Source organism: Amblyomma mixtum, chromosome 10 (assembly GCF_055824585.1).
Source record: "Amblyomma mixtum isolate Tamu chromosome 10, ASM5582458v1, whole genome shotgun sequence".
Classification (NCBI taxonomy): domain Eukaryota; kingdom Metazoa; phylum Arthropoda; class Arachnida; order Ixodida; family Ixodidae; genus Amblyomma; species Amblyomma mixtum.
The window spans coordinates 157,428,655-157,452,912 of NC_143021.1; the positions used below are offsets into that span (position 1 = coordinate 157,428,655).

General features: G+C 49.4%; 1 protein-coding gene across 1 annotated transcript in view; it reads right to left on the reverse strand.

Moving 5' to 3' along the window:
* Positions 1 to 1,355: 1,355 nt before the first annotated feature.
* Positions 1,356 to 24,258, reverse strand: part of LOC149327463 (kelch-like protein 10) — a 156,201-nt gene continuing 133,298 nt past the window's right edge. The window contains exons 10-11 of the mRNA XM_089564890.1: positions 15,032 to 15,151; positions 1,356 to 1,528 (exon numbers count right to left, since the gene is read on the reverse strand). Coding sequence (XP_089421016.1) covers positions 1,356 to 1,528; positions 15,032 to 15,151 — 293 coding nt within the window. The remainder of the gene's footprint in view (positions 1,529 to 15,031; positions 15,152 to 24,258) is intronic.

The following is a 24,258-nucleotide window of genomic DNA, read 5'->3' on the forward strand; positions in this document are numbered from 1 at the left end:
ACCTTCCGAGATGGCACAGCTTCGCTGCGATTCATGGCAATGCGTACACTGCCTATGCGAGCAATGGGCTCCTCTTTCAACCGCGGCCAAGCGAGCGACGAGTCACGCGGTCTGAGAGCGGGAAAGCGCATGCGCGGCGGCTTCAGATATAGCGGCGGAGAGCGCGCGAGCCGACAGCGGAACCACCGCGGCGAGGGACGTGGCTAGTCACACGGTCGTGCCAGCGCAGTTGCGCAGCGGCTGAAGGTCGTTGAAGGTCAAAGCAACGGAGTCGGTGAACCCGCGGAACATGGCGTAGTAAAGCATTCGCTTTAGAAAAGGGCGGATGGCAAGAACACACAGCAACGTGTTTCAAGTGTTCCGTTGCAAATACGCTGTTGCAAATCGCGTCTTATGCTGCTCGTCAAATGTTTCCATTTCATCGCAGCGTGCATAACTTACCAGCGCATACATAAAGAAGTTCCTTAACTTAATTTTTTTTTTCATGGAGTAATCTCGTTTCTCTGTATCCGTAGCTGCTAGAAAATTATTTACACACACTGCCGACACGTTCCTGAGAGTAGTAATGTGCGCACGTGAAAAGTCAACATATACGTGAAAATATCAGAAAGCACTATGGTGTAGCAAATTTTTTTTCAGTAATCAAACCACTTAGTACGCCGTGAATTCTTACACGAACTATCTAATATGAAAATACCAGTCGTAGAAAACGAGACAAACCATAGCACAAGGTCCAAAGTGTGTGGTGTAAAAAATTCAAGTCTTGAATGACCAATATTAAAAACGGATAGAAGAACAACCTATATATATGTTTCCGAACAATACCATCTCCACTCTAGCACATCAAATATCTTGATATCCTCCAGAATATTTCAACGCTGTTTCTTCATGGGACTTACCTTCATGACTGATAACTTCACTAAGAAACCTTTGCACTGATGCGTTGCCATGATGGCAGAAGAAAAATAAAAGAAATGTGCCTTGATATATAATATCTCGACTCGGTAAAATCGTTTTTATATTGTATGTTGAAAAGCCCACTAAAATCCCAAAAGTAAGTATCAATCTTATTTTAATTCGTGCCTTTTTGTTGTTAGTGCAAGCTTTGTCCTAAGTTTTTGTTTTAAAGAAGAAGCTTTTATTTCACTATTTCACGTGTCACATGCAACAAACTGCCTTGTCTGCTCAGTTTTCCATCTTTCGCTCCAGCTACCGCAGACATTTTTGGTGGAGCAAATATTAGTGAATACTTCAACACACTACATAACTGCTGTCCACGTGGGGCTGCGAGCTTTCCTATGCAACCGTCAGCCAAGCGATTCACCTCTCTTAAGCTATCCACCCTAGCGCGTCAGTCAGCCTGCAGTCAGTCGCGTGCGCACTACTGCGGCGTGGTGATCACCTGGATTCTCCACGTTGTGCACTACGCAGGCGGTAGCAGCTTGACAGCGGGTGGGGATGTCTTCAGCCCCAGACCAGCTCCCGGTTCTGATGTCGTACCGCTCTACCGACGTTCCAGGCACCTTTGCTGCTGGAGCAGAGGAGGCCAATGGAAACGAAAGTTTTATTTATATTTCAGTCGCCCCTTTTAAGAAATTAACATGACAAGTGTTGAATTACAAACACCGGATAAGGTTAAACTTGTCGCTGCTTTGTACACGGGGCCGACGAGCTCTGGAACGCTATAATTCAAAAGCCACTGAAGGGCTTATGAAAATGAAGGCTATACTATAAAGCTACTTCAATTGAAACTCTTAACTATTTTGAGTTTGGTTCTTATCTTTAAGCTCAAGTATTGGGAACAAGCATGGACACACTCACTCTCCGCACCGACTTATGCAAACATTTTTATGGGGTTACTGGAGTAAAATCTTAAATTAATTTTTACAAAAACTACAAATGCACCTGCATCACACAGACGACGTTTTTATGATGCGATAATGAGGGTCTGAGACTCAAAGCTTTCGTCGCGCTTATTAATTCATTTCACTATCACATTAAATTTACATCCTACTACTCCAAAACGCAGGTCAATTTTCTCAACACCAGCTTTCACTTTGGAAGATAGCCAGCTTAAGTCCGCACTCTAGAGGAAGCCTGCAGAACGACAGCAATAATCAGATTTTACTAGCCATAATCCGAGACACTGTAAGCAAGCCATATTTCTAAGACAGGCAACGCGCCTTAAAAGAATATGTTCTGACGAAAACGACTATTTCAAACACCTCCATTCACTAAATAAAAAAAAACGCCTTAATAACGCTTTCCAACAAGTAACGGCTCTGAAACGAGGCGACGTACTTGAAAAACGAACTAAGGTAATAGTGAGCAGCCCCTTGCAATTATAACGAAAAACTCGAGCACCCTTCCAAACAAACATTTCTCTGCGGATATACCACTCCATTTTGAGTAGCAACGATAGTCATAAGAAAATATTTTCCGACGCACCAAGGGTAATATGCAGACGTAACACATCTGAGACATATCCTAGTACATGCTGGCTTCATAAGAAAACATCGCTGACAGTAATTCATACTCTCGACCTATCTGCAATGGGGCTGGCCCCTGTACTGCTCTTTTCGTGTCCCTTCGTTGTCCTTGTCCCTTTTGCGCCGCCTTTAGAATCAACCTAAGGTACATGCAAGACATGCAAGCATTGACAAAGCGACACCACTGTTCGAGTGCGGCAAGCGATTTCACCTTTGATATAAAGACTTGCCCGTGGTTCTAATACTATCTACATGCTTCAATGATCTTGTCAGAAAGACTATATATCGGAGAACGTGGTCAATCAATGAGCGAAAGACATCCACCTATCTGTGCGACCCTGCTTTTCCTTCTGCCTCTGTCTTGAATGGGACTTATGTTTCTGGGTATGGGAGAGATAATAAGATGCTCTATTATTTCTCTTCCCAGCTCTGTTCTAGTGTTCAGTGTTTTATCTACGATTACCCATTGCGCTAGCTCTAGGTCTTTTCTGCCTGCGAGCGTGGATGTTTGCATTTCGATATGCGATGTTCTAACCACTTCAGCCAGTTCTCTCCAACTGTTATGCAGGGTCATTTTCTCCAGTGTATCGTTAAACGTGCAAAAGTGCAACCATAGCGCTCGTTTGACGCATTTCCTGATGTTTGTATCTAATTCCTTTTTTTCGGTCTTGTTTATTTTCAGGAATGGGGTGGCGTAGCATATCCTGCTAACCATGAAGGCCAGTGTGAGTCTTAGTTTGCGGGGCTCTGACACTCCTTCCCCCCTTCTAGACACCTTTCTAAAGACTGTGACGACAAGTTCAGATTTCGCAGTGAGCTCACCCAGCGTAGCTTTGTTTTTCCATGTTCTGTAAATTTACATGCATTTGATCCTTATTTCCTCGTCATTTTGTATCGTTCTATTTTCAAGTGTAACCTCGATTCCCGGGATCCTTTGACTGTGCTTGCTCGTTATAGAAATTGCTCCGATTTTTGGCGGAAAGCAACTGAGGCTTGCGCATTTCGCATGCTCGTTTCGATTGCGCTGCCTTCTGCAGCTATTCGTGCATTTCTGATTCACTTCCTTTTCTTTAGCCGAACCTTTACATCATCTGCGTAAAGGCTGATACTTAAGCCTCCTATCTCTCTAAGCTTGTGGGGAAGGTCCCTGCTATAGCCCCTAGAATGGGGCTGCAGTATTTTCAAATAAATAAATTACCAGATTACAGAGAAATGGGGAGAGGACAGCCCCTTACGGGTGCCTCTACATTCCATGAGGAACACTTCGTACGTAATGCCCTGAAATGAGATGATAGCGGTCTTGTCACTTCGGAACGATCTAATGTAGTTGTAGTTGTTTTTTCCTACGCTTATCTCATTTAGTCCATCGTGGATGGCATAATGGTTAACATTGTCGAAGGCTTTCTTAAGGTCTATACCCAAGATCGCTTTCAGGTTGCCGAGGTCTAGCTGATCTACTATGTCCTCATATAGTCTTAGCATTGTATCCTGGGCCTAAATCCAAGCCTAAATCCTACCATTGCTTCTTGCAGAGGCCATTATCCTCCATATACTTGGTCAATCTGGTTTGGATGACCTTCTCAAGCAGTTTCCCTACACATGATGTTAGTGAGATAGGCCTCAAGCTCTCCAAACTCGGAGGTTTACCCTGTTTGCGTATAAGCGTGACCTTAGCCTTTTTCCACTCTTCGAGGACTGCTCCTTCCTTCAACACTTGGTTGAGATACCTAGTGAGGCTATTTATCGATTCCGCATCCAGGTTTCCCAGCATTCTGTTATCTACTCTGTCGAGCCCCGGGGCTGACTCTCCTTTCAGCTTCAGTAGTTCCATTCTGACTTCGCCTGTTAATATGGGGGCATCCAGACCTTCATTTCGTTGTCCGTTAAAGTCCTCATATTTAGTGGTCCCAGGGGGAGCAATATACAGTAACTTCAGCGTGTCAATAAGTTGTTCATCTGTGCCACTAAACTTGTACCTACCTTTTATTTGCTAAGTTCTCATAGCCGTCAGAGATTTTTCTGGGTCTGTAAGAAATTTAAGCAATTGCTATGTGCTGCATTTTCGCATGCTCTTCTCCATTTCTTCGCGTCCATTATCCCATTTCGGAGAATTTACATTAGTGCGTACCTATTCTACGTTGTGTCGCGCTATTTCCCTCCTTAGGCTTCTCTTCCACCTTAAGCGTTTAAGCTGGTTAGCTGTTGCTTCCTTTTGTACATGTTGAAGAGCCGGCTGTTCATTTTATCTTGGGAGTTATCTACTTGGACCTCCTTCGTTGCTCTTTCTATGTGCTCAAGTGGCGTTGTCGTCCTTATGTCGCTGTGCTCATGTTCTTCTCTCATAACTCTGAATTTTTCCCAATCCGTAAACTTCTCTTGCCTGTAGATGTTGGATTCACGCTGACTTTCCTGCTGAGCTCAAGCTCCAGCAGAAAGTAAAGAAACACCCTACTAACAGTTATTGTCATTAAGGAAGATTTGTGGTCGGAGAAATAGATGGATATATGTTCGACGTGCTGCACCAATGCCTGGTTCTCAAATACGAGGTCTATGCCAGTATTTCGCGAGGTTTTCACAGCCGTGGGACGCGTTACGGCGGCTATGCATTTCTGCTCGAGCGGTGCACATATCGAGATTCGCCGCCACCGATACGGCGCTCTGCTTGCCGCCGCACTGCTTGCATTTGAGGATGAGCGAAAAGAGCAATTAAGTTATCGGGAGGTCGCTGGAGGCAGCGCGTGGGCGCGTAGGAACGTTGCGCGGCGAAGACAGCAGCGACTGACAGATGCCACTAACGCTCCTAGCGAGTCAAGTGGCGCGGATCTTGGTTTCGGCTTGGCATGCACGCGCCGTGATTCGTTGATGCCGAACCGGCGCTTCGGCAACCGGTGAACACCGCGCGCCATCGCGCGGTCGCCGCCACGCAGGAAGACAGAGGGGGAGTACACGCAGTGGCGATTGGCGGCGGCTATGCGTTTCGGCTGGCACCAGTGGCCGTGTCAGTGCCCCGTGCCTTCCGATCCAGCGTTTCCCCGCGAGGTGCGCATATCTGGCGGACAGCTTCTTGCCATCACGCCACCAACGGCGCTTCGAGCGCCACATAAGAACTGTTCCTCGGTGGTCAACCCTTACAATGGGCTCGGCTGCACGTCAGCTATGGCGAGCCTTCACCGTGACCGCGCCTTTTTCGTTGCAGGTAAAAAAACATTACGCCCTGTTTACGCACCCTTCCAGCCACGGCACCTTGCTATCGTGCTGCTGATCCCTCATTGTTGTTGCATGACTGTCCTGAACTGCGGTCGCATTATTTTGAATTTACTTACGAATTGAGGAGAAACCCGGTCCTGGCCACAACACCCGAGAAAGCTCTGCGAATTAGGCACCTTGTAACCAATAATCTGCTACCGAAGCTTCCTGCGAACTAATCACAGGCTTTCAAGAACTAAGAGCAGGTTAATCAACATTGTAAAGCGAAATAAGGTCCATAAAAACAAAATTCCTAAAGAATGACGAAATTTTTACCGACCTATAAGAAAGGCTCACAAATATTCACAAAGAATGGAACATATTCGCCGAAATCTAGGATGACATCCAAGCTGTTCAGCAGCTCCCCGGGAGCAATTCGAAGCAGGTAGCTGCTTTGACAAGCCGCCTTAACGATGCTCAAGACAGGGCGTGCCTTCAAAATTTGCTCTTTTTTGTCTGACCGACGATGAAAGTTAAACATAGGCGCAATCTGAATAGAATGTATCAAGTTTTCCTCATCACACATGGAAATTGCCGTCCAGCCACGTGACATCGAACACGCGCCTAGGCTTGGGCAGTATTAAGACGAAAAGAAAAGGCTCGTAATTGTCGAATTCCTGCATTTTAAAGATAAAGAAGCCGTTCTTGGAGTTAGCAAAACTGCAAGCGATCTAGCGTTAGTATCCCCTAGAATTTCTCCCATGGAACACGTTCTGCCCGAACACACCTTCTACAATTCGCCATATCCTGAAATATCCCTTGCAAACTACGGCGCGATGTTTTAAAAGTTGGTGACAAAATCTATAGGTTGATAACGAAACCTAAAAGGTGATGGAATACAAGCCATAGTAATCCACGTCAGCTCGTCCTCAAACTGTAGTGAAATATCATTCCTCGTCATCAACATTAGAAGGCTTTTGCCAAAGGGTAACGCATTAAACAGTCTTATCATCACATTCGACGCTAACCGTATAGTACTTACCGAAACCGGTAAGTGCTATACCTTACCTGATTACGGTCATACCTGATACCTGATTCCTCATACCTAATCATACCTGATTACGATTCATTTAGATGCAATCTCATCACCCGGCGAAGAGAGGGCGTCCATATAGGTGCTTATCCCTCTCTTCCTGCACTCGCGGCCCAGTAATTTCCACTCGAAGTCATATTTGTGAAGTCTAATGCTGCTCCCTCACATTTAATCCTCGGAGTTTGGTAGCACTCCCAGACATTAACAATACTTTTGTTGCCGAGTTTCACGGTGCCCTGTAAGCTGTAACTTCCCCATTTCCAAGCGCCCTCATTCTTAAGTTTGACGATTTCAGTTTTCCGTCCATCACATCGTTTGACCTTGTTTCTGTGCCATCAAAGGAAACCATCGAGAGCCATTTTGTTCACAAGGGCCCAGCATTTGGATTATTACAAATGGTAAATTTGCTAACCAGACAGACCAACCGCGTTACCAACATACTCGATCCATACTAACATCCTATCCCGACAGTCCATCCACCCAAAGTATCTAGACGCTGTCAGCGACCACAGAGCAATGCGCTGAAATTTTCGGTGCGTGTTGAAACGACAAAACGCCAGCACTAATCTTATATCGCCATATTGCCGCGTATCATTGTAGTGCCTGTTCGTTCGCGCAAGGCAGCAGGAAAGGGGTGTTATCATTTTTGTTCGTGACGCGAGAAGCGACCCGACTTATCTCGATTGATCACAGCCATGAAGAGCTGCATCTACCTGTTTCCAGATTAGTCTAGATGATCTCGACCTGTTATCTCGAAGTTTCCTTGCCGGCTTTAAATTGAACGATGCCGTGAGCAGCGGGTATTCGTAGTTCGACGATTGACGAGCACGCTTGTTGCTTACGCCGCCATCGAGTGTTCAGTTCTTTTGCGGGCACAAGTCAGCCCAAATAAAGAGCTTCGTTTGCAAGTCTTTCTGGTGTCTTCCTGATCGCTGGACTGCCGTCACTACAACGTGACATCTGGTGGAGGTGCTGGGTAGCCTTTCATGTTCCGGACACCCCCTACAAGTCGTGACGCGAGCCCTCTGAGTCATTCACCGCAAGACCTGACTCCAGTCCACCACGCAAGCCGACGCCTGCTAGGGGACGCACCTGAGTTCGGGATTCTGCCGGACCCTACCCGCAAGCGAAAACCAGTAGCAACGTCCACCATGAGCTTGCCCCAGACGACGACTCCAATCATTCTTCAGCAGCACCGGTTACCACCAACCTTCGACGCTTCGCCTGGAGCCGACCCCGAAGAATGGCTGGAACAGTTCGACCGTGTGGCTGTCTTTAACAACAACAATTAGGTACGTCTTCTTCGCCTTGGAGGGACCAGCAAGAATCTGGTTTGAGAATGAGGAAGCTAACCTTACGGATTGGGAAACCTTCAAGGAGCAGTTCCTCAAGACCTTCACAAACGTCGTGAGAAAGGAGAGAGCCCAGCAGCTGCTACAGTCTCGCATACAACACCCAAACGAGACCGTTGCAGTATACACTGAGGAGATGAAGCGTCTCTTCCGGCGTGCCGACTCGAGCATGAAGGAAGAAGAAAAGGTCAAGCTGCTTATGCGAGGAGTTAAAGAGCAACTCTTTGCGGGCCTCGTACGGAACCCACCGAAAACCGTCGCGGAATTCGTGGAAGAGGCATCCACTATGGAAAAAACTCTTGATGCCAGAGCCCGCCAGTATGACCGCCAGCAGCGCATTTTGTCAGCAAACTGCCTGGACACCGCTAACAACGATAACCTGCGGGAGGTTATCCGTCAAGTTGTGCGAGAGGAGCTCCGTCGATTGCTGCCAACGGGCACGCAGCCGCAGCTTTCATCGCTCACAGACGCCATCCGGGACGAGGTTCAACAGGCCTTGGGTGTGACGCCGACCACCACACAGCCTCTGGAGCCTCCAGCCATGACTTACGCCGCAGCTGTGCGCCGTCCTGCACCTCGACGACGGGACCCAAGCCCCTATCGCCCTCAGCCAGCTGCGTTGGACCGCCGCCTTCTCGCCCCAACCCGCCCGCCCTACGACCGCCGCACACAGACGACGAAATCCGACGAGTGGAGAACTCCCGACCAGCGCCGTCCACTATGCTTCCACTGTGGCGAAGCCGGTCACGTCCTCCGGCACTGCCCATACAGAAGACTGGGCATCCGAGGGTTCTCTTACGACGCCCCACGACCCCGACCCGGCCAGCGACCAGTCGAAATGGAAGAGTTTTTGCGTCGGGAAGAATGCTCATCGCCGAGCCGCCTATCACATTCCTCGTCGCCATCGTCACCACGCTTTGTATCTTCTAACCGAGGTTACGCCGTGCGTGGACGCTTTCCCAGCCCCCGAAGGTTAAACTGAATAAAGCAGCCTCTGGAGGTGAGGTTGCTTCTAAGCGCAAATACAAAGATCCTCCACCGACGACAAGTCCGACGACAACTCCGACACCTCCGACGACACCTACGACGACAACTTTGACGACAACACCGACGACGACGACAACGCGTCCAGACTTGACGCCTTTACCGTTGCCCATAGCAGGAACGTCAGAATACGCCCACCACAGCCTCGCTACCCGACGAAGCCCAGATCGGACACCAAAGACAACGTGCAAGACAAGAACGCGAACAAGTGTACTTTAAGTTACGGTCGACGGTCACGCGGTTACTGCCTTCGTCGACACGGGAGCTGACTACTCACTCCGTCATGAGCGGGCCATTCGCTCTCCGACTAAGGAAAGTGACAACAACTTGGGATGGCCCGCTGATCCGCAACGCAGGGGGTAACCTTATTACGCCGTCAGGACGCTGCACCGCGAGAGTGACAGTAAATGGGCAAACCTATGCTATAACCTTCCTGGTCCTAAAGAAATGTTCGCGAGACGTGATTTTGAGAATGGACTTTCTGAATGAACATCGGGCGATCATCGACCTTCGATCCAAGTCGATCAAACATTCCACGGACAAAGCCATATCTGCAGCGACTACAGCGACTCATCGCGTTGCCTTAAACGTCCCCGACGAAGCACTGCGCGTGCCGCCCCGATTAAGTGTCGTCGCCTGCATAGGTACAGGAGACGTCTGAACTGCCGAAGGCGTGGTCGAGGGGAACACCCAGTTACTCCTTGATCGAGGACTGGGCGTCGCAAGGGGAGTCGCCCAAATCCGAAATGGCCAAGCCCAGGTGCTGCTAACGAACTTCACCGAAGAATACCGGCATCTAAACAAAGGTACGACGATCGCTTTCCTCGACGAGCTGGCAGACATCAGAGACATATTTGCCCTACCCCACAAACCCGTAGAACCATCTGACCAAGGCCATCAACCAACGTTTGATATCAACCCAGCATTACCACAGAGCAGAAAAGACCAAATACGCAGTCTTCTTCAAAAGTACAGCGATTGCTTCTCATCAGCATCGAATGTACGACGAACCCGGCTTGCCAAGCACCGCATTGTCACAGACGAACACGCCCGACCCTTGCGACAGAGCCCCTACCGCGTGTCGCCGCTAGAACGCCAAGCTATCCGCAAGCAAGTTGAGGAAATGCTTCGTGACAACGTCATCCAGCCATCGAGGAGCCCTTGGGCAGCTCCAGTCGTCCTAGTGAAAAAGAAAGACGGCACCCTTCAATTTTGCGTCGATTACCGCCGCCTGAACAGCATTACGAAGAAGGATGTCTACCCCCTCCCCCGCATCAACGACACATTGGATCGGCTATGCAACGCTAAGTACTTCTCATCGATGGACCTGAAGAGCGGGTACTGGCAAATTGAAGTCGACAAAAGAGATCGCGAGCAGACTGCGTTCATCACGCCAGACGGACTCTTCGAGTTCAAGGTGATGCTATTCGGCCTCTGCTCTGCCCCAGCGACGTTCCAGCGAGTAATGGATACGGTGCTCGCAGGCTTGAAGTGGCAAATTTGCCTAGTCTTACTAGATGACGTTGTTGTCTTCTCCTCAAGCTTTGAAGACCACCTCACAAGGCTTCGGATAGTGCTGGAAACAATCAAGTCTTCAGGCCGAACACTGAACCCAGAGAAGTGCCACTTCGCCTACGAGGAGCTGCTGTTCCTTGGTCACGTCGTAAGCAAGGATGGAGTTCGCCCCGACCCTCAGAAGACGGCTGCGATCGCAGAGTTTTCACAGCCTAATGACAAGAAAGCTATACGCAGATTCCTTGGATAGTGCGCTTATTACCGGCGATTCGTGAAGAACTTTTCGCACATCGCTGAACCTTTGACCCAACTTACCAAGGCTGACGTGCCCTTAAATGGGAAAGGCCGCAAGAGGAAGCTTTCAAAGAGCTGAAGCGCCGCTTACAGTCCCCTCCTGTGCTCGGGCACTTTGATGAAAACGGCGAAGCCGAAATCCATACCGATACAAGCAGTGTGGGCTTAGGAGCGGTCCTCGTTCAGAAAAATGGAAGACAGGAGAAAGTTATCGCGTACGCTAGCCATTCACTGTCGAAAGCCGAGGTAAACTATTCGACCACCGAGAAAGAATGTTTCGCCATTATTTGGGCTACGTCGAAATTTCTCCCCTACCTGTACGGACGACCATTCAAGGTTGTGAGCGATCACCATGCTCTGTGCTGGCTAGCCAGTTTGAAACATCCCTCCGGCCGCCTTGCTCGTTGGAGCCTGCGCCTTCAAGAATTCGACATGACTGTAGTCTACAAATGTGGCCCTAAGCATTCCGACGCGGACTGCTTGTCCCGAGCCCCCGTCGACGCAGCACCGGAAGAGGAAGACGATGACGCTTTTTTAGGACCGGTAAGCGCCAGCAGTTTCGCGCAGCAGCAGCGCTCGGATCCTGAGTTGCAAAGCCTATAGGTAGTTGCTTATCTGAAAGGAAAGACCGCATCGCCTCCCCGAGGGTTCAAGCGGCAACTGTCGTCCTTCGTCCTTCACAATAATGTCCTCCTGAAGAAGAACTTCGCGCCGAACAGGACAGTGCATCTCCTTGCCGTGCCCAAAAATCTCGGGCAAGAAATTATGCAGGCATGTCATGTGAGCCGACTGCAGGACATCTCGGATTTCTAGCACGTTGCACCGCATCCAGGAGAAGTACTATTGGCCGCGGCTAGCTACCGACGTTTCCCATTACGTGAAAACGTGCCGTGAGTGTCAGCGACGCAAAACGCCTCCGACTAGACCAGCCGGACTCCTGAACCCCATGCCACCGCCAACTAAGCCCTTTCAGCAAATAGGGATGGACCTCCTCGGCCCCTTTCCGACCTCTTCATCAGGAAACAAGTGGATCATCGTGGCCACCGACTACATGACCCGCTACGCCGAAGCAAAAGCGTTGCCTAGTGATACCGCAACAGAAGTCGCAAGATTATTTGTCGAACAAATTCTCCTGCGACACGGCGCCCCGGAAGTGCTCATCACAGACAGAGGAACGGCGTTTACAGCGGAGCTGACGCAAGCCATTTTAAGCTACAGCCAGACAAGCCATCGGAGGACGACTGCCTATCATCCGCAAACTAACGGACTCACAGAGCGTCTGAACAAGATCATCGCAGACATGCTCTCCATGTACATCGACGCCGAACACAAGACGTGGGACTCCATTCTGCCCTACGTGATCTTCGTATACAGGGTGTTTCACCTAAGACTTTCTGCAATTTTTAAAAATAAGCTATTTGAATTAGATGCGCGCTTTTTCTGGCATAGTATTGTCAGTGGTGTAGTACATCATAATGCCGCTAAGACGTGCTAACTAGCAGGCTTGTTAACCAATATTTAATAGTTAACTTTTAAACTATTACCTTTGAGCTCCTTAATTATTGAGAGGCATGTAGCCCACCGTAAGTGATGTCCATATCCGTTTTTAGAATTTCGAGAACGCGATTATCCTCGGCGCTGTGGCCCAACAAATTTTGGCTATTTCGACGAGTTACGTCCACTGGAGAGGTTGCTTTGCCTGCAAGCTTCTCAAACCGCATGTATTTTGGCGCGATGTAGGCGAAATTTGTTGGGCCACAGCGCCGAGGATAATCGCGTTCTCGAAATTCTAAAAACGGATATGGACATCACTTACGGTGGGTTACATGCCTCTCAATAATTAAAGAGCCCAACGGTAATAGTTTAAAAGTTAATATTAAATATTGGTTAACAAGCCTGCTAGTTAGCACGTCTTAGCTACATTATGATGTACTACACCACTGACAATGCTATGCCAGAAAAAGCGCACATCTAATTCAAATAGCTTATTTTTAAAAATTGCAGAAAGTCTTAGGTGAAACACCCTGTATAATAAGGCCGTCCAGCAGATAACCAGGTTTACCCCATTCCAGCTGGTATACGGCAGGAAGCCCACGACAACACTCGACGCAATGATCCCGCACGTTTCAGACGAAGACAACCTCGACGTCGCCGCCTGCCTTCATCGCGCCCAGGAAGCCCGCAGACTTGCGCGGCTTCGCATTCAAGACCACCAGCACACCGACGCCCGACGCTACAATCTGCGCCGACGAGACACGAATTACAAGCCACGTGATCGTGTTTGGATTTGGACGCCAATTCGCCACCGTGGATTGAGTGAAAAGTTGCTTCGACGCTACTTTGGCCTATACAGGGTTTTCAGTCGCATCGGTGACCTCGACTATGAAGTCATCCCCGACGGCACTACTGCTTCTCAACGACGACGCACACGCCCGGAAGTCGTACATTTCGTACGCCTTAAACCTTACTATGAACGCTAACGGACTCGATGTTTACATTCTCCGTATTTATTTTTCATTTTTGAAGCGTCAAGGCGACGCTTCTTTGAGAGGGGGGTAAAGCCGCGTATCATTGTAGTGCCCGTTCGTTCGCGCAAGGCAGCAGGAAAGGGGTGTTATCATTTTTGTTCGAGACGCGAGAACCGACCGGACTTATCTCGATTGATCACAGCCATGAAGAGCTGCATCTACGTGTTTTCAGATTAGTCTAGATGATCTCGACCTGTTATCTCGAAGTTTCCTTGCCGGCTTTAAATTGAACGATGCCGCGAGCAGCGGGTATTCGTAGTTCGACGATTGACGAGGACGCTTGCTGCTTACGCCGCCACCGAGTGTTCAGCTCTTATGCGGGCGCAAGTCAGCCCAAATAAAGAGCTTCGTTTGCAAGTATTTCTGGTGTCTTCCTAACCGCTGGACCTATGAACGCAGTACTGAACAACTTCTGCAATTAATTTCTTTCAGGGTTTGAAGGACGCTCAGTAGAATTAAACCGGTCCATCTCAAAACTAAAATCCAGAACATTATAGAGTACATCACCGTCAAAAAGATTTGTGACCGCCCTTCATTACCGTGCTTTATGTCCGCTCTTAAGCGAAAAAAAAACAAAGCGGTATTTAAGAACTGCGAAAATCAAACAGCTGACATGCATGGCAAACGTACCGTTTGACATTAAATGCTTTCCGCAAGTTACTGAAGAATTCAAAAGGTTTCTTCTCATCGACACTGCCATCATTAATCCGGAGCGATTCTAAACAATTCTGAAGGACCCGAAACGCTCAAGAGCACCAGTATTTCTGTGTTGCTGATCGAGTATTCTCTAAACCCTGCCTTCAGCGCAGTGTTTACTCATGAACCCGATGCTAACCGCGCATATCATCCTAACGTGGCTCCTATCACTTTGCACCTCACGGCATTGAAGAAATAATTGATTCATTAAACTGACGTCGTCTGCAGGCATTAACGGCATCAACACAAAAGTATTGAAAAACACTAAACACGTAACTAGCGAAATCTTAGCACACATATTTCAGCAGTAACGATCAACCGGCAGGGTCCCTAAGCACTGGAAAGTCGGCATGATCGTTCCAGTCCCGAAGAAAGGCACAATCACATATCGTTCCATTTGTCTCAGAAGTAGGTGTTCAAAAATAATCTAACACGTTATTTACCCTCATGTCAGAAACTTGCTATCCCCCGCCAAGTTTTTTTCTGCAAAATCAGCTCGGTTTTCAGAAAGGCCAATCGTGCGACACACCACTGGCACTGTTTGTAAAACCCCAGGATAGGTAATGGAAAGAGGTGGTTCAGATCCCACCGGCGGCGTTTGGTTGGTTCTTTCTTCTCCTTTTTATTAATCTCGCATTGCTGAACAACTACAAATTAAAAAAAAAGACATCGTCTATGCTTTTTGGCTTTTGTGACTGCTGGCTTCCATCAGGATAGGTTAATGGTTAGCTTAACCACTCGATTCGGCATCAGCTTAGGCCACCAGCAGAGCGAGCTGAGCGTGGATGAAAGTGAGTGCTTTTATGCAGATGGCAGAACTGTACACAGCCATACCTTTGCCTCCTCCGATTGCGTAGATGTATCCTTCGAGCAGCACGGCTGCAAAGAAGGCCTTCGGTATGGCCATGCTTGGCAGCTCTGCCGAGCGGGCCCTCCGCAGGTCCAACATCTCCACTGGAAAGAAGAATGCAGATTGAAGACACATTTTTTTTAGAGGGAAAGCTCTACTTGACCACCAAAGCTGCGAAAGGCGGTTTATCGCTGAAGCTTACCCTTGAATTCACCTTCAAAAAAGATTATATTCACCTAAGCAATTCTTACAATGTGCAAATGCGAGAGCATTTATACTTGTCGCTGAGTGTGTCCATGAGTTGTCGGGAACTTGGGGTATGAACGTTGTTTCGCTGGAGCAGCTCTCTTCCCACGTTTCGCTGCGTTTCGTTGGCCGTGTGCTTCATCAGCAGTTAACTGCCGCCTCCGGCCGCGCTTTGCTGTCTCGCCAACGGACGGCGCCGGAGGGCACTTTAATTTTTTTTCTAATCTTTAAACGCATTTCCATGAATTCTACAGTGGCGCACCGTGTTTCCTACCGTGTCTCAGGAACGCGACACGCCACTGATTACATGTACCACATCAAGTAAGGCGGGACAGTGACATCTCGTCCATTGCATGCGCAGGAAGGGACCAGCCGCTCCCATGTGGAGCATGGTCTGCTTTGTTATCCTAGTGAGGGGCATTTATCGCGCGACCAGAGAGGAGGAGAGGCGCCCCCAAACCTGTGTCATTTCATCGCGAAAACTGACGCACTTTTCGGACGGGAAGAGTCGCATTGATGTTGGTGAGGTCACTCGTGTGCGAGGTCTATGCCACATGTTTCCGCCCGCATGCCTGCCACGGCCTTCTGCCTACGGCGGCCTTTTCGCACAGGCCCAAGTAATGCTCTCGGCTCAATAAGTAAAATGTCGCCATAAATAGGGTTCCAACCAGCGGGTGAGCGTACATATCAGATCCGCTGCCCCCTGAACGAGATCACTATGATATCGCCGCAGTCGATCACACCTCATGTTAAACGGCAGCACACTCTCGCAATATGAGTTGCACGCACTCATCTTCATCAGCCAATACTACTGTCGTAGTGATACCGTCGCCAGACGTTCCGACTACCCAGAAAAGCAAAACCATGAGTCAGCCAGGCTAAACACATGATCTAGCAATTTTTTTTGGTTGCACAATAAATCTGGCGGGGCTAGCTGGTGGAGCATTGTCTAATAAGAGGTAAAATCAGCGCAAAAGTTAACACAAACCAGTGAGAAAGACGGACGGGACGGGCGCTGATTCCAGCCCTGTTTATTGAAGGCCACATGTTGTATCTATATAGCCCGACGAAGGTGAACGCATTATGGCAAAAAAGCAAAAATCACCATAGAAGAAAACTATTCATTATCGCGTATTTTTTAGCCATTCATATTCACTTGCTCACTGGGAGATAAAAGTGGTGCTTATGCACGCGTCACCTCTCTGATAAAAAAGGCTTCTGCCAATACGCGAGATAATCCATCTTTACTTCTCTCTAGAATTTTTTTCTCCCCAGGTAGTGGCTCTCAAATTCTTTCTCACTTTTATTGATGGAAGAGCGGCAATGGGCGGGCAGGTTTCCAAACCAATCTGATGCGTTTCCTAATGATTGTAGTGTTTCACAGCCCGTTCGCTCAAGCTGCGTCCAGTCTGAACGACGTATACCCTGCCACATGTAAGAGGGATCTAGTAGACCACTGCCGTGGCACATCATACGTAGGGCTTTGTGTGCTCCTTTCTACATCCAAATGTTGCTTTAGCACCGCTGCTAGCCTTGTTGCACATCTTGCCCAATTTGCGGGGGGCGGAGACCATAGGAACTCCGTACTTGTTGCCCACACTTTTGTGATTCGGGGACAGCTTATAAATGTGCGCTATCACCACTGCTTTCGCTTTGTCGAAATCTTCTTCCCGGCGTTGTCCCCTTAGCCAACCTTTCAGTTTGTGCATCAGTGCCTCGGTCGCGGCTGCCAAGACGTGGTCAAGGAACCGTGCTTTACGCACTCTATTTCCCTCACCCTGGAAGCTCACCCGCATCATGTGAGAGCATGGCTTGAGGGGTGCTGATTCCATATAGCACTCTTAGCAGTTTTTGAGTGGGCAGAATCAAATGGTAGAAAATCCTTCTTGGCTTTAGGAAGGTGGCGCCCGCAAACACTTCTCTCCCCAAGCTTAATGTTAAGTTCCGAACGTTGGAGGCAGTCTTGCGCGGGAAGCTCATATGTGAAATTGAGCCCCTTGCCATGTACGAGCAGTTCTACGATATCCATGGCAGTTTCCTCAAAGCGGCCTTGGTCGTGTCTGTTTATTATTCCTAAAATTCATCAACATATCTAAAAACTTTACGACAGTTCTGTCCTCAGTTAGTGATGCCAAAATATTCTCGATGGATGCGAGATAAATGTTACATAAAACTGGCGCGACCGTGTTCTTGCGTCACCACATTGAGAGGCGCGCTGCCGGCCCGCGTACTGGTCAGCGCGCCTCTAGATGTGCTGACGCATGAACACGTGATGCGTGGGCCGCGGGCGAACGGACCGTTGTGTGAATCGGCCTTTATGCGTACAATACCGCTACGCAGTCCACCACCGGCTTCTCTCCTTCCTTTCTCCTTTACGGCCGCCAACCCTCTGCTAATATATCGACACAATTCTCCCTTACCACCCGGATGAATCCGAATATCGGCCTGTTTCCGAAGCCGCGCAACATGCCAAAGTCTGCTGCCAAATCGCCCGCTCACTCACGACTGACACTCAGTGCCGCCAGCGCTCCCGTCTTGACCGAGACCAAACCTCACCGAACTACTCCTCTGGCGCACTTGTGTGGGTCTGGATCTCTTCAGGAACTCCCGGTCCCTCCTCAAAATTTCTAGCCAAGTACCATGGTCCCCACCGTCTACTGGAGCGCACCTCTGTAGTTACATACACACATACATATAAGTTTTATTCTCCACAAAGAAGTGGAAGGAGGCGGAGGAAAAAGCCGTACATTTGCGGCTTGAAAAATTCTCCGCCCCCTTACAGTGTATACAGCAATAGAGTGGGGCAATAAACTCGACTCAGTTGTAGCTGAGTCGACGGGTCGGAGCTCAGTAGTAAGGTCTCCCATTCGTCTTTCGTGTTCATACCTCGTCCCTCCCGGGGGGCATGAGGACATTCCCATAGTATGTGGCCCAAGGTGGCCCTAAATTCGCAGTTTGCGCATTTGTCTGAAAATTGCCCTGGGTACATAAGACTCCAGAGGGCCGGGTATGCAAAGGTGTAAGTTTGTAACCGGCGCCAGTTGATGACTTGGTATATGGACAAGGAGGCTGAGACGCCGGAGCAGAGAGAGGAGCACCTGGCCAAGAGACGGCGTCGGGACGCGGAGCGGCGTGCCCTGGCCTCGCTAGAACGCGATGCGGCGTTGGAGGGCGACGTGAAGGCCCGCGGCGCAACCGAGCACGTGATTAGACGAGTGAATGTGCGAGTGCGACTCGAACGTTCGAAGCAGACTTTACTAACAATCCCTTTGGCTTTGCCTCTCGCTACGTATATCCTGGCATAGCTCAGTTATGCCACTGCCAATTTTAAAATTAAAAAAAAATGGGTCCGCTGACCACATTAGAACCTTTGATGCACCTATGCAGCCTTGAAAAGTGTATGGATGCAAGGGTGTAGCAGCTCCTTCGGGTGCAAGCGTGCTTAAACGTACGGTGTTCTTTAACTTGTTGAAGAACATTGCAGAAGGTTAATCAAGCGTGCTTTTAAAATGATGGGAGCTATTCTAGCTTTCCATTGAAGGACAGCTGCAGCCATGATGCAATTTCCGCCCCCATAATGTGACAATCAAGTTAATTAGTTTAGCTGAAGTGCTAAGCATCACTGAATCCAAATAGGAGTTCGCTGAACTGACATTTATGAATTTAGGGAAGGAATAAGCGTTATGGCAAGTAAGTATTGGGCGCAGCAGTGGTTTCTTCTGTGTTAAACTCTGTCCTCTGAGTAGCTTTGCATTACTCATTCCACTTAAGCTTATACATGTTTGTGTTCCTTTGGCAGAAATATGTGATACGTTATAGCCCCGTGTTGCTGTGCGAGCGGGTTTGCTCAAAGCTGCCCCTCATTAGCACGGTCTTTCTTTATTTCCTTAATATTGTAACGCGGTGACCAGCCGAAGAATGAGGCGTGGTGAACGATGGCTATGAGATGATTTAATGGCCGCTGGCCTAGCGCGGGCGCTCCGTCCCGCGCCACTGCCAGCTTCGTCTTCGTCACACTACCCGGGGCCTCCGAGCGATCGTCCCGATCGGTGACGAACAGACGGCGAAATGGCGATGGTCTTGAGTGAAGGATCGAACAATATGTTCGAACAACTACCCCGTAACACTATATTCAGCAAAATTACGCCGTGAACATCATGCAGACATCAGAAATGTGACTCCACAGCAAGGATTTTCAGAAACACCGCGAAAGACACATCTGGGTGTTACAATTATTGTTGGGAATGACATAACTGTAGTGCAAAGTTCGATACGTAGGCGGCAGCTTTTCTTAGGAAATGTTTAGATTCCCTGCACGAGTGCGCCCCCCACCCCCTCTTCCAAAAACAAATAATTTGTGCCTTTTAAAGCACCTATGAAACTTTAAAGTAGTCGGAAAAAGGATGCAACTCTAGCGATCCAACCCTTTTCTATAGAGAAGTACTTGCTGTTGAGCTAGTTGGTTCATCATAAAATTTTTCAGTGGCGCAAAGGGACACACACAGAAAAACACGGAGATAGAAAGAGCGCCTAAGGCGCTCTTTCTGTCTCCGTGTATTCCTGTGTTTGCTGCTTTAAGGCATTCAAAAATTTTATGAAAACCTTACTATGGGTGATACAAGCATACTTTGCACCCTTTTGGGGTAGTCAGAAAAAAAAGGGGTTCAAGTGTAACGATTCCATGAGCATACCTTCACCCTTTTGAGAAGATGCAAGGGTGTGAGTTATAGAACGGAAATGCTCTCTTAAGGGTGCAAATTTTATTACACTGCACCGGAGAGGTCTGGCAGTTAACACGATACGTGCCTTGATACTTCTAAAGGAATTTCGTGGAGAGGCCGCGACCGTTTGTCCGAACCCAAAGCCACACGGGTGAGATGGAGTACATGATGGAACAGGACTAGCGGGGGCTCGAAGGGGCTTGTGGCGATTCTGGTCCTCGGTGGTATGCGATCGAATAAGCTGGCGGCTTTCTTCAGCATATGCGGCTGCTTGAGAAAGGTTTGGCTTGGTTTATTAGGGTTTAACGTTCCAAAGCGACTCAGGCTATGAGGGAGGCCGTAGTGAAGCGCTCCGGAAATTTCGACCGCCTGGAGTTGTTTAACGTGCAATGACATCGCACAGTACATGGGCCTCTAGAGTTTCACCTCCATCGAAATTCAGCCGCCGCGCCCGGGATCGAACCGGCGTCTTTCGGGCCCGTAGCCGAACGCCATAACCACTGAGCCACCGCGGCGGGGCTTGAGTAAAGGTCACGGACTCGGACACATCAGGGCGGTACGCAAGGATGGTATCTATGGTACAGGTTTGCTCCCGGTCGTAAGGAAGGAAGAAAGGAGAGAAGCCCGTTGTGCTCTGTGTGGCAGTGTTCTAAGGTTACGTTACAAATTGGGCAATGAGGTCCCAGCCTGATTGGTCAAAGGCAACATGAGCATGGCCAGCATGTCGCTCGACGCCCGTATTGAAACGTTCATGCATGTCATTTGTTTTAGAGTGATAGGCCGTTGTAGAGCTGGGAACAATGCGGCATTGTCGGAACACTCCTTCGACGGTGTCGGAGAGGAAGACACGACCGCGGTCACTGAGAAGTTCCTTAGGGGAACCATGGACCCTGGCGCATAAGCAGCATCAAAGACGCAACTACTTGCGCAGACGCGGATTGCAAGGATGACGCTTCTACGTAGCTGGTTGGGTTATCTACCGCCAAAATGGCTCACCGGTGGCCAGCCGTAGTGATGGGAAGGGGACCGTATAGCTGGATGCCGAGGAGGTCGAAATGAACACCTGGGGCCGGACATGGGCTGCAGCAGAGCGGTGGGACGGCGAGGAGGGGTTTTGAAGCGAAAGCTTCACTACGGGACCTCGTGCTTCTATCTCCGGGATCCTAGTCCTGACCTTCAGCTGAGTGGGAGGTCAAACCATGAAAAGGAGAAAAATAAATCGAATCAATATCCATGAGTAAGCATTGGGGGTCGGCGCGGAAAGAGGCGCATATGTCGGAACGTACATGCCCAGGAATGACAAGGAGCCAATTGGGCCCATCGGGAAGGAAGCTGCGGCTTTAAAGGAGGCCGTCCCGTATAGTAAAGTGTCAGGCTTGACGGTGGAGATGCAGATGCTGTAGATAGAAAAGCAAAGAGAGAAGCGAGCCAGGGGTCCTGGCGTTAATGAAAAGGCATGTGGGCAATGTCTAAGGAAAATGAGTCACTGGTACCCAGAGATATGGAGGTGGAGTTACAGGAGAGAGGTGAGCGGAATAGGGCGTCGGCTTCGGTATCCTTACGGCCAGAGCGATCGACTTCAATTTTATATTCTTGTAAACGCAGCGCCCAACGAGCAAGGCAGGCAGAGGTGTCTTGAGCGGAGACAACCAGCAGTGGGCATGGTGATCATGGTGATGAATAACAACAGAGAATGAGTGACCTTACATATATTTAAGGTCGGAACTTCCAAAAGCCCACATGATCGCCAAGCACTCTTTTTCCGCTATGGAATAATTCTTTTCGTCTTTGGTCAAAGTGCGGCTGGCATACGCAACAACTTCTTCGGTGAAGCCGGGTTTTGTTAGGCAAGAACAACGTTGAGGCCCACGCTGCTGGCGTCAGAGTGAATTTCTGTCTGCTGACTGGGGTCAAAATGCCGAAGGATCGAAGGAAAGACCAGAAGGCTCCGAAGCGTGAAAGAGGCGGTATCACAGGCACGTGTCCGAGACGAAGGGGTCGCCGACAAGCAGCTCAGTCAGAGGAGAAAGGATGGAAGCGAAATTCTGGACGAACCGGCGGAATTGAGAGTAAAAGTAGCTTGGTTTGGGCTAGTTGGTAACAGTTCTTCGAAAACATGGCGCAAAAAGGACAGGGACGACAGAAAAGTGGACAGGACAGGCGCTATGCCCTGTCCTGTCCACTTCTGTGTTGTTCGTGTCTTTTCGCGCTAGGTTCTCGAAGAATTGAGAGCATAGGCCTAAAAAGCTACCCAGCTCTTTAGGTGTAGCGGCTCGTGGGAACTCGGTGACGGCACGAAGTGTGGCAGGATAGGGAAGAACGTCTTTTTTTGTGACGACGTGGCCCAAGACGGTAAGCTGCCGAGCAGCAAGCCAGCCGAGCAGCGAAGCAACATTTTCTCAGTTGCTAGCCGGCGTCGGTCAGATAATGCAGGACACGCTCGAGGCGGACCAGGTGGGACAGACAAAAACTCTTTAGAAAAGAAGGCAACATTTTCCAGATAACACAGACACCTGTACCACTTGAGTCCGCTGAGAACAGCATGCATCATGCGCTCGAATGTGGACGGCCCATTGCACAGGCCGAACGACATGGCAACGGCCGAATGGCAGGAAAAAAAATTCCGCGCCTTGCAGGATATCGAGGGCATCGTCTGTTCGGAAAGTGGATACACATCTTCGCGTGTAATCGCGTTCCGGCGTCGGTAATCAACACAAAAGCGAATGGATTCGTCCTTCTTCTGCGTGAGCACAACGGGGGAGCCGTATGGGCTTTGGGAAGGCTGGATGACGCCGCAATGAAGCATGGAATCCACTTGTTTGGTACTTACGTCTTGTTCATCGGGCGACACGTGATACGGGAGCTGCCGCAAAGTGCCATACGTGCCGGTGCCGATGCAGCGAGTGACGACGGCTGTGCGGCCCAGTTATGTAAGTGGGAAGTCAAAGGACTGACGGAAACGCTGAAGTAATTCAACGAGCTCACCGCGTTAGGCCGGCCAAAAGATCGCATTAATAGAGGGAGAAAAAACGGAAACACAGTGGAGGCTTGGCGCAGCAGCAGGCGAATCGATTGCAGCTATCTGGAGACAGGAAAGGTCGTCACAGCCAACGCATGGGGGGGGGAGAAGGGAGAGACAGAACAAAGAAATTTAAATGCTGACACGGGCACAATGAATGATCGCATGGTGAATGGTGAGATAGTCACAGCCCAGAATTATATTGCTACGGGTCGACTTATCGAAGATCAGGCAGACGAAGTGTGAGGGCGCTTGGCGCGTGCTCGGCCTCCTAATCCTGTGCAGTGGCCTCTGCTTTGGCATCCGGTGCGCCCTTGCGACCGATGTTTTTGGTTTGGTTTGGTTTATGGGGTTTAACGTCCCAAAGCGACTAAGGCTATGAGAGACGCCGTAGTGGAGGGCTCCGGAAATTTCGACCACCTGGGGTTCTTCAACGTGCACTGACATCGCACAATGTTTTTGTGACCGATGTGAGTGTACCAGTGTTCTGCGTGGTGTGTACGCCTCCTGCCACGTAACATCTTGGTCGAGGTGAGGACTTTTCCCTTCCCCTCGTTCTGGCCTATTTCATCACGGAGCTTCGCAGCGGTCGCTACACCGAGACCACTACAATGATGCAGCCCGGCGACTCGCGAACTCCCACTGCCAGTACATCATGGTCGTGGCTCATCCCCGTGACCCCGACATCTTTTCCGGTGCTTCAACTGAAAACTTCGACAGATGGATCTCGATGTACGAACTTGTCAGCACCCATAACAGGTTGGACCCTACCGTAATGCTGGCAAACGTCATTTTCTATATGTCTGGTACAGCGAGGCAATGGTACGGCATCCATGAGGACGAATTAACGAGTTGGGACATCTTCAAAGAAAAGCTTCACGCTCTCTTCGGACCTCGAGATGCTTCAAAGCTCGCAGCCCACTAACACCTTGAGTCGCGTGCGCAGTCCTCCAGTGAGTTACATCACGTACATTCACGTACAGCCCGAGAAATTCCGCGACGTACCAAATGTCCTGTTGGATGCGCTGTGAGCTGGCAGTGCGGAAACTTAAGTTCGATACAGACGTCTTCACTTTATGTTGTGGGAGGGATCAGCAATGAGGAAAAGGCGACCGGTGTGACGAGTAATTACGCTGGTGAAGATGGGAGGTGTCCGCAGAGGGGCTGGAGGAAAGAGGTGGTGAAGGAGGCGTGTGATCGTAGCAGAACGGGCGTGCAGAGCCAT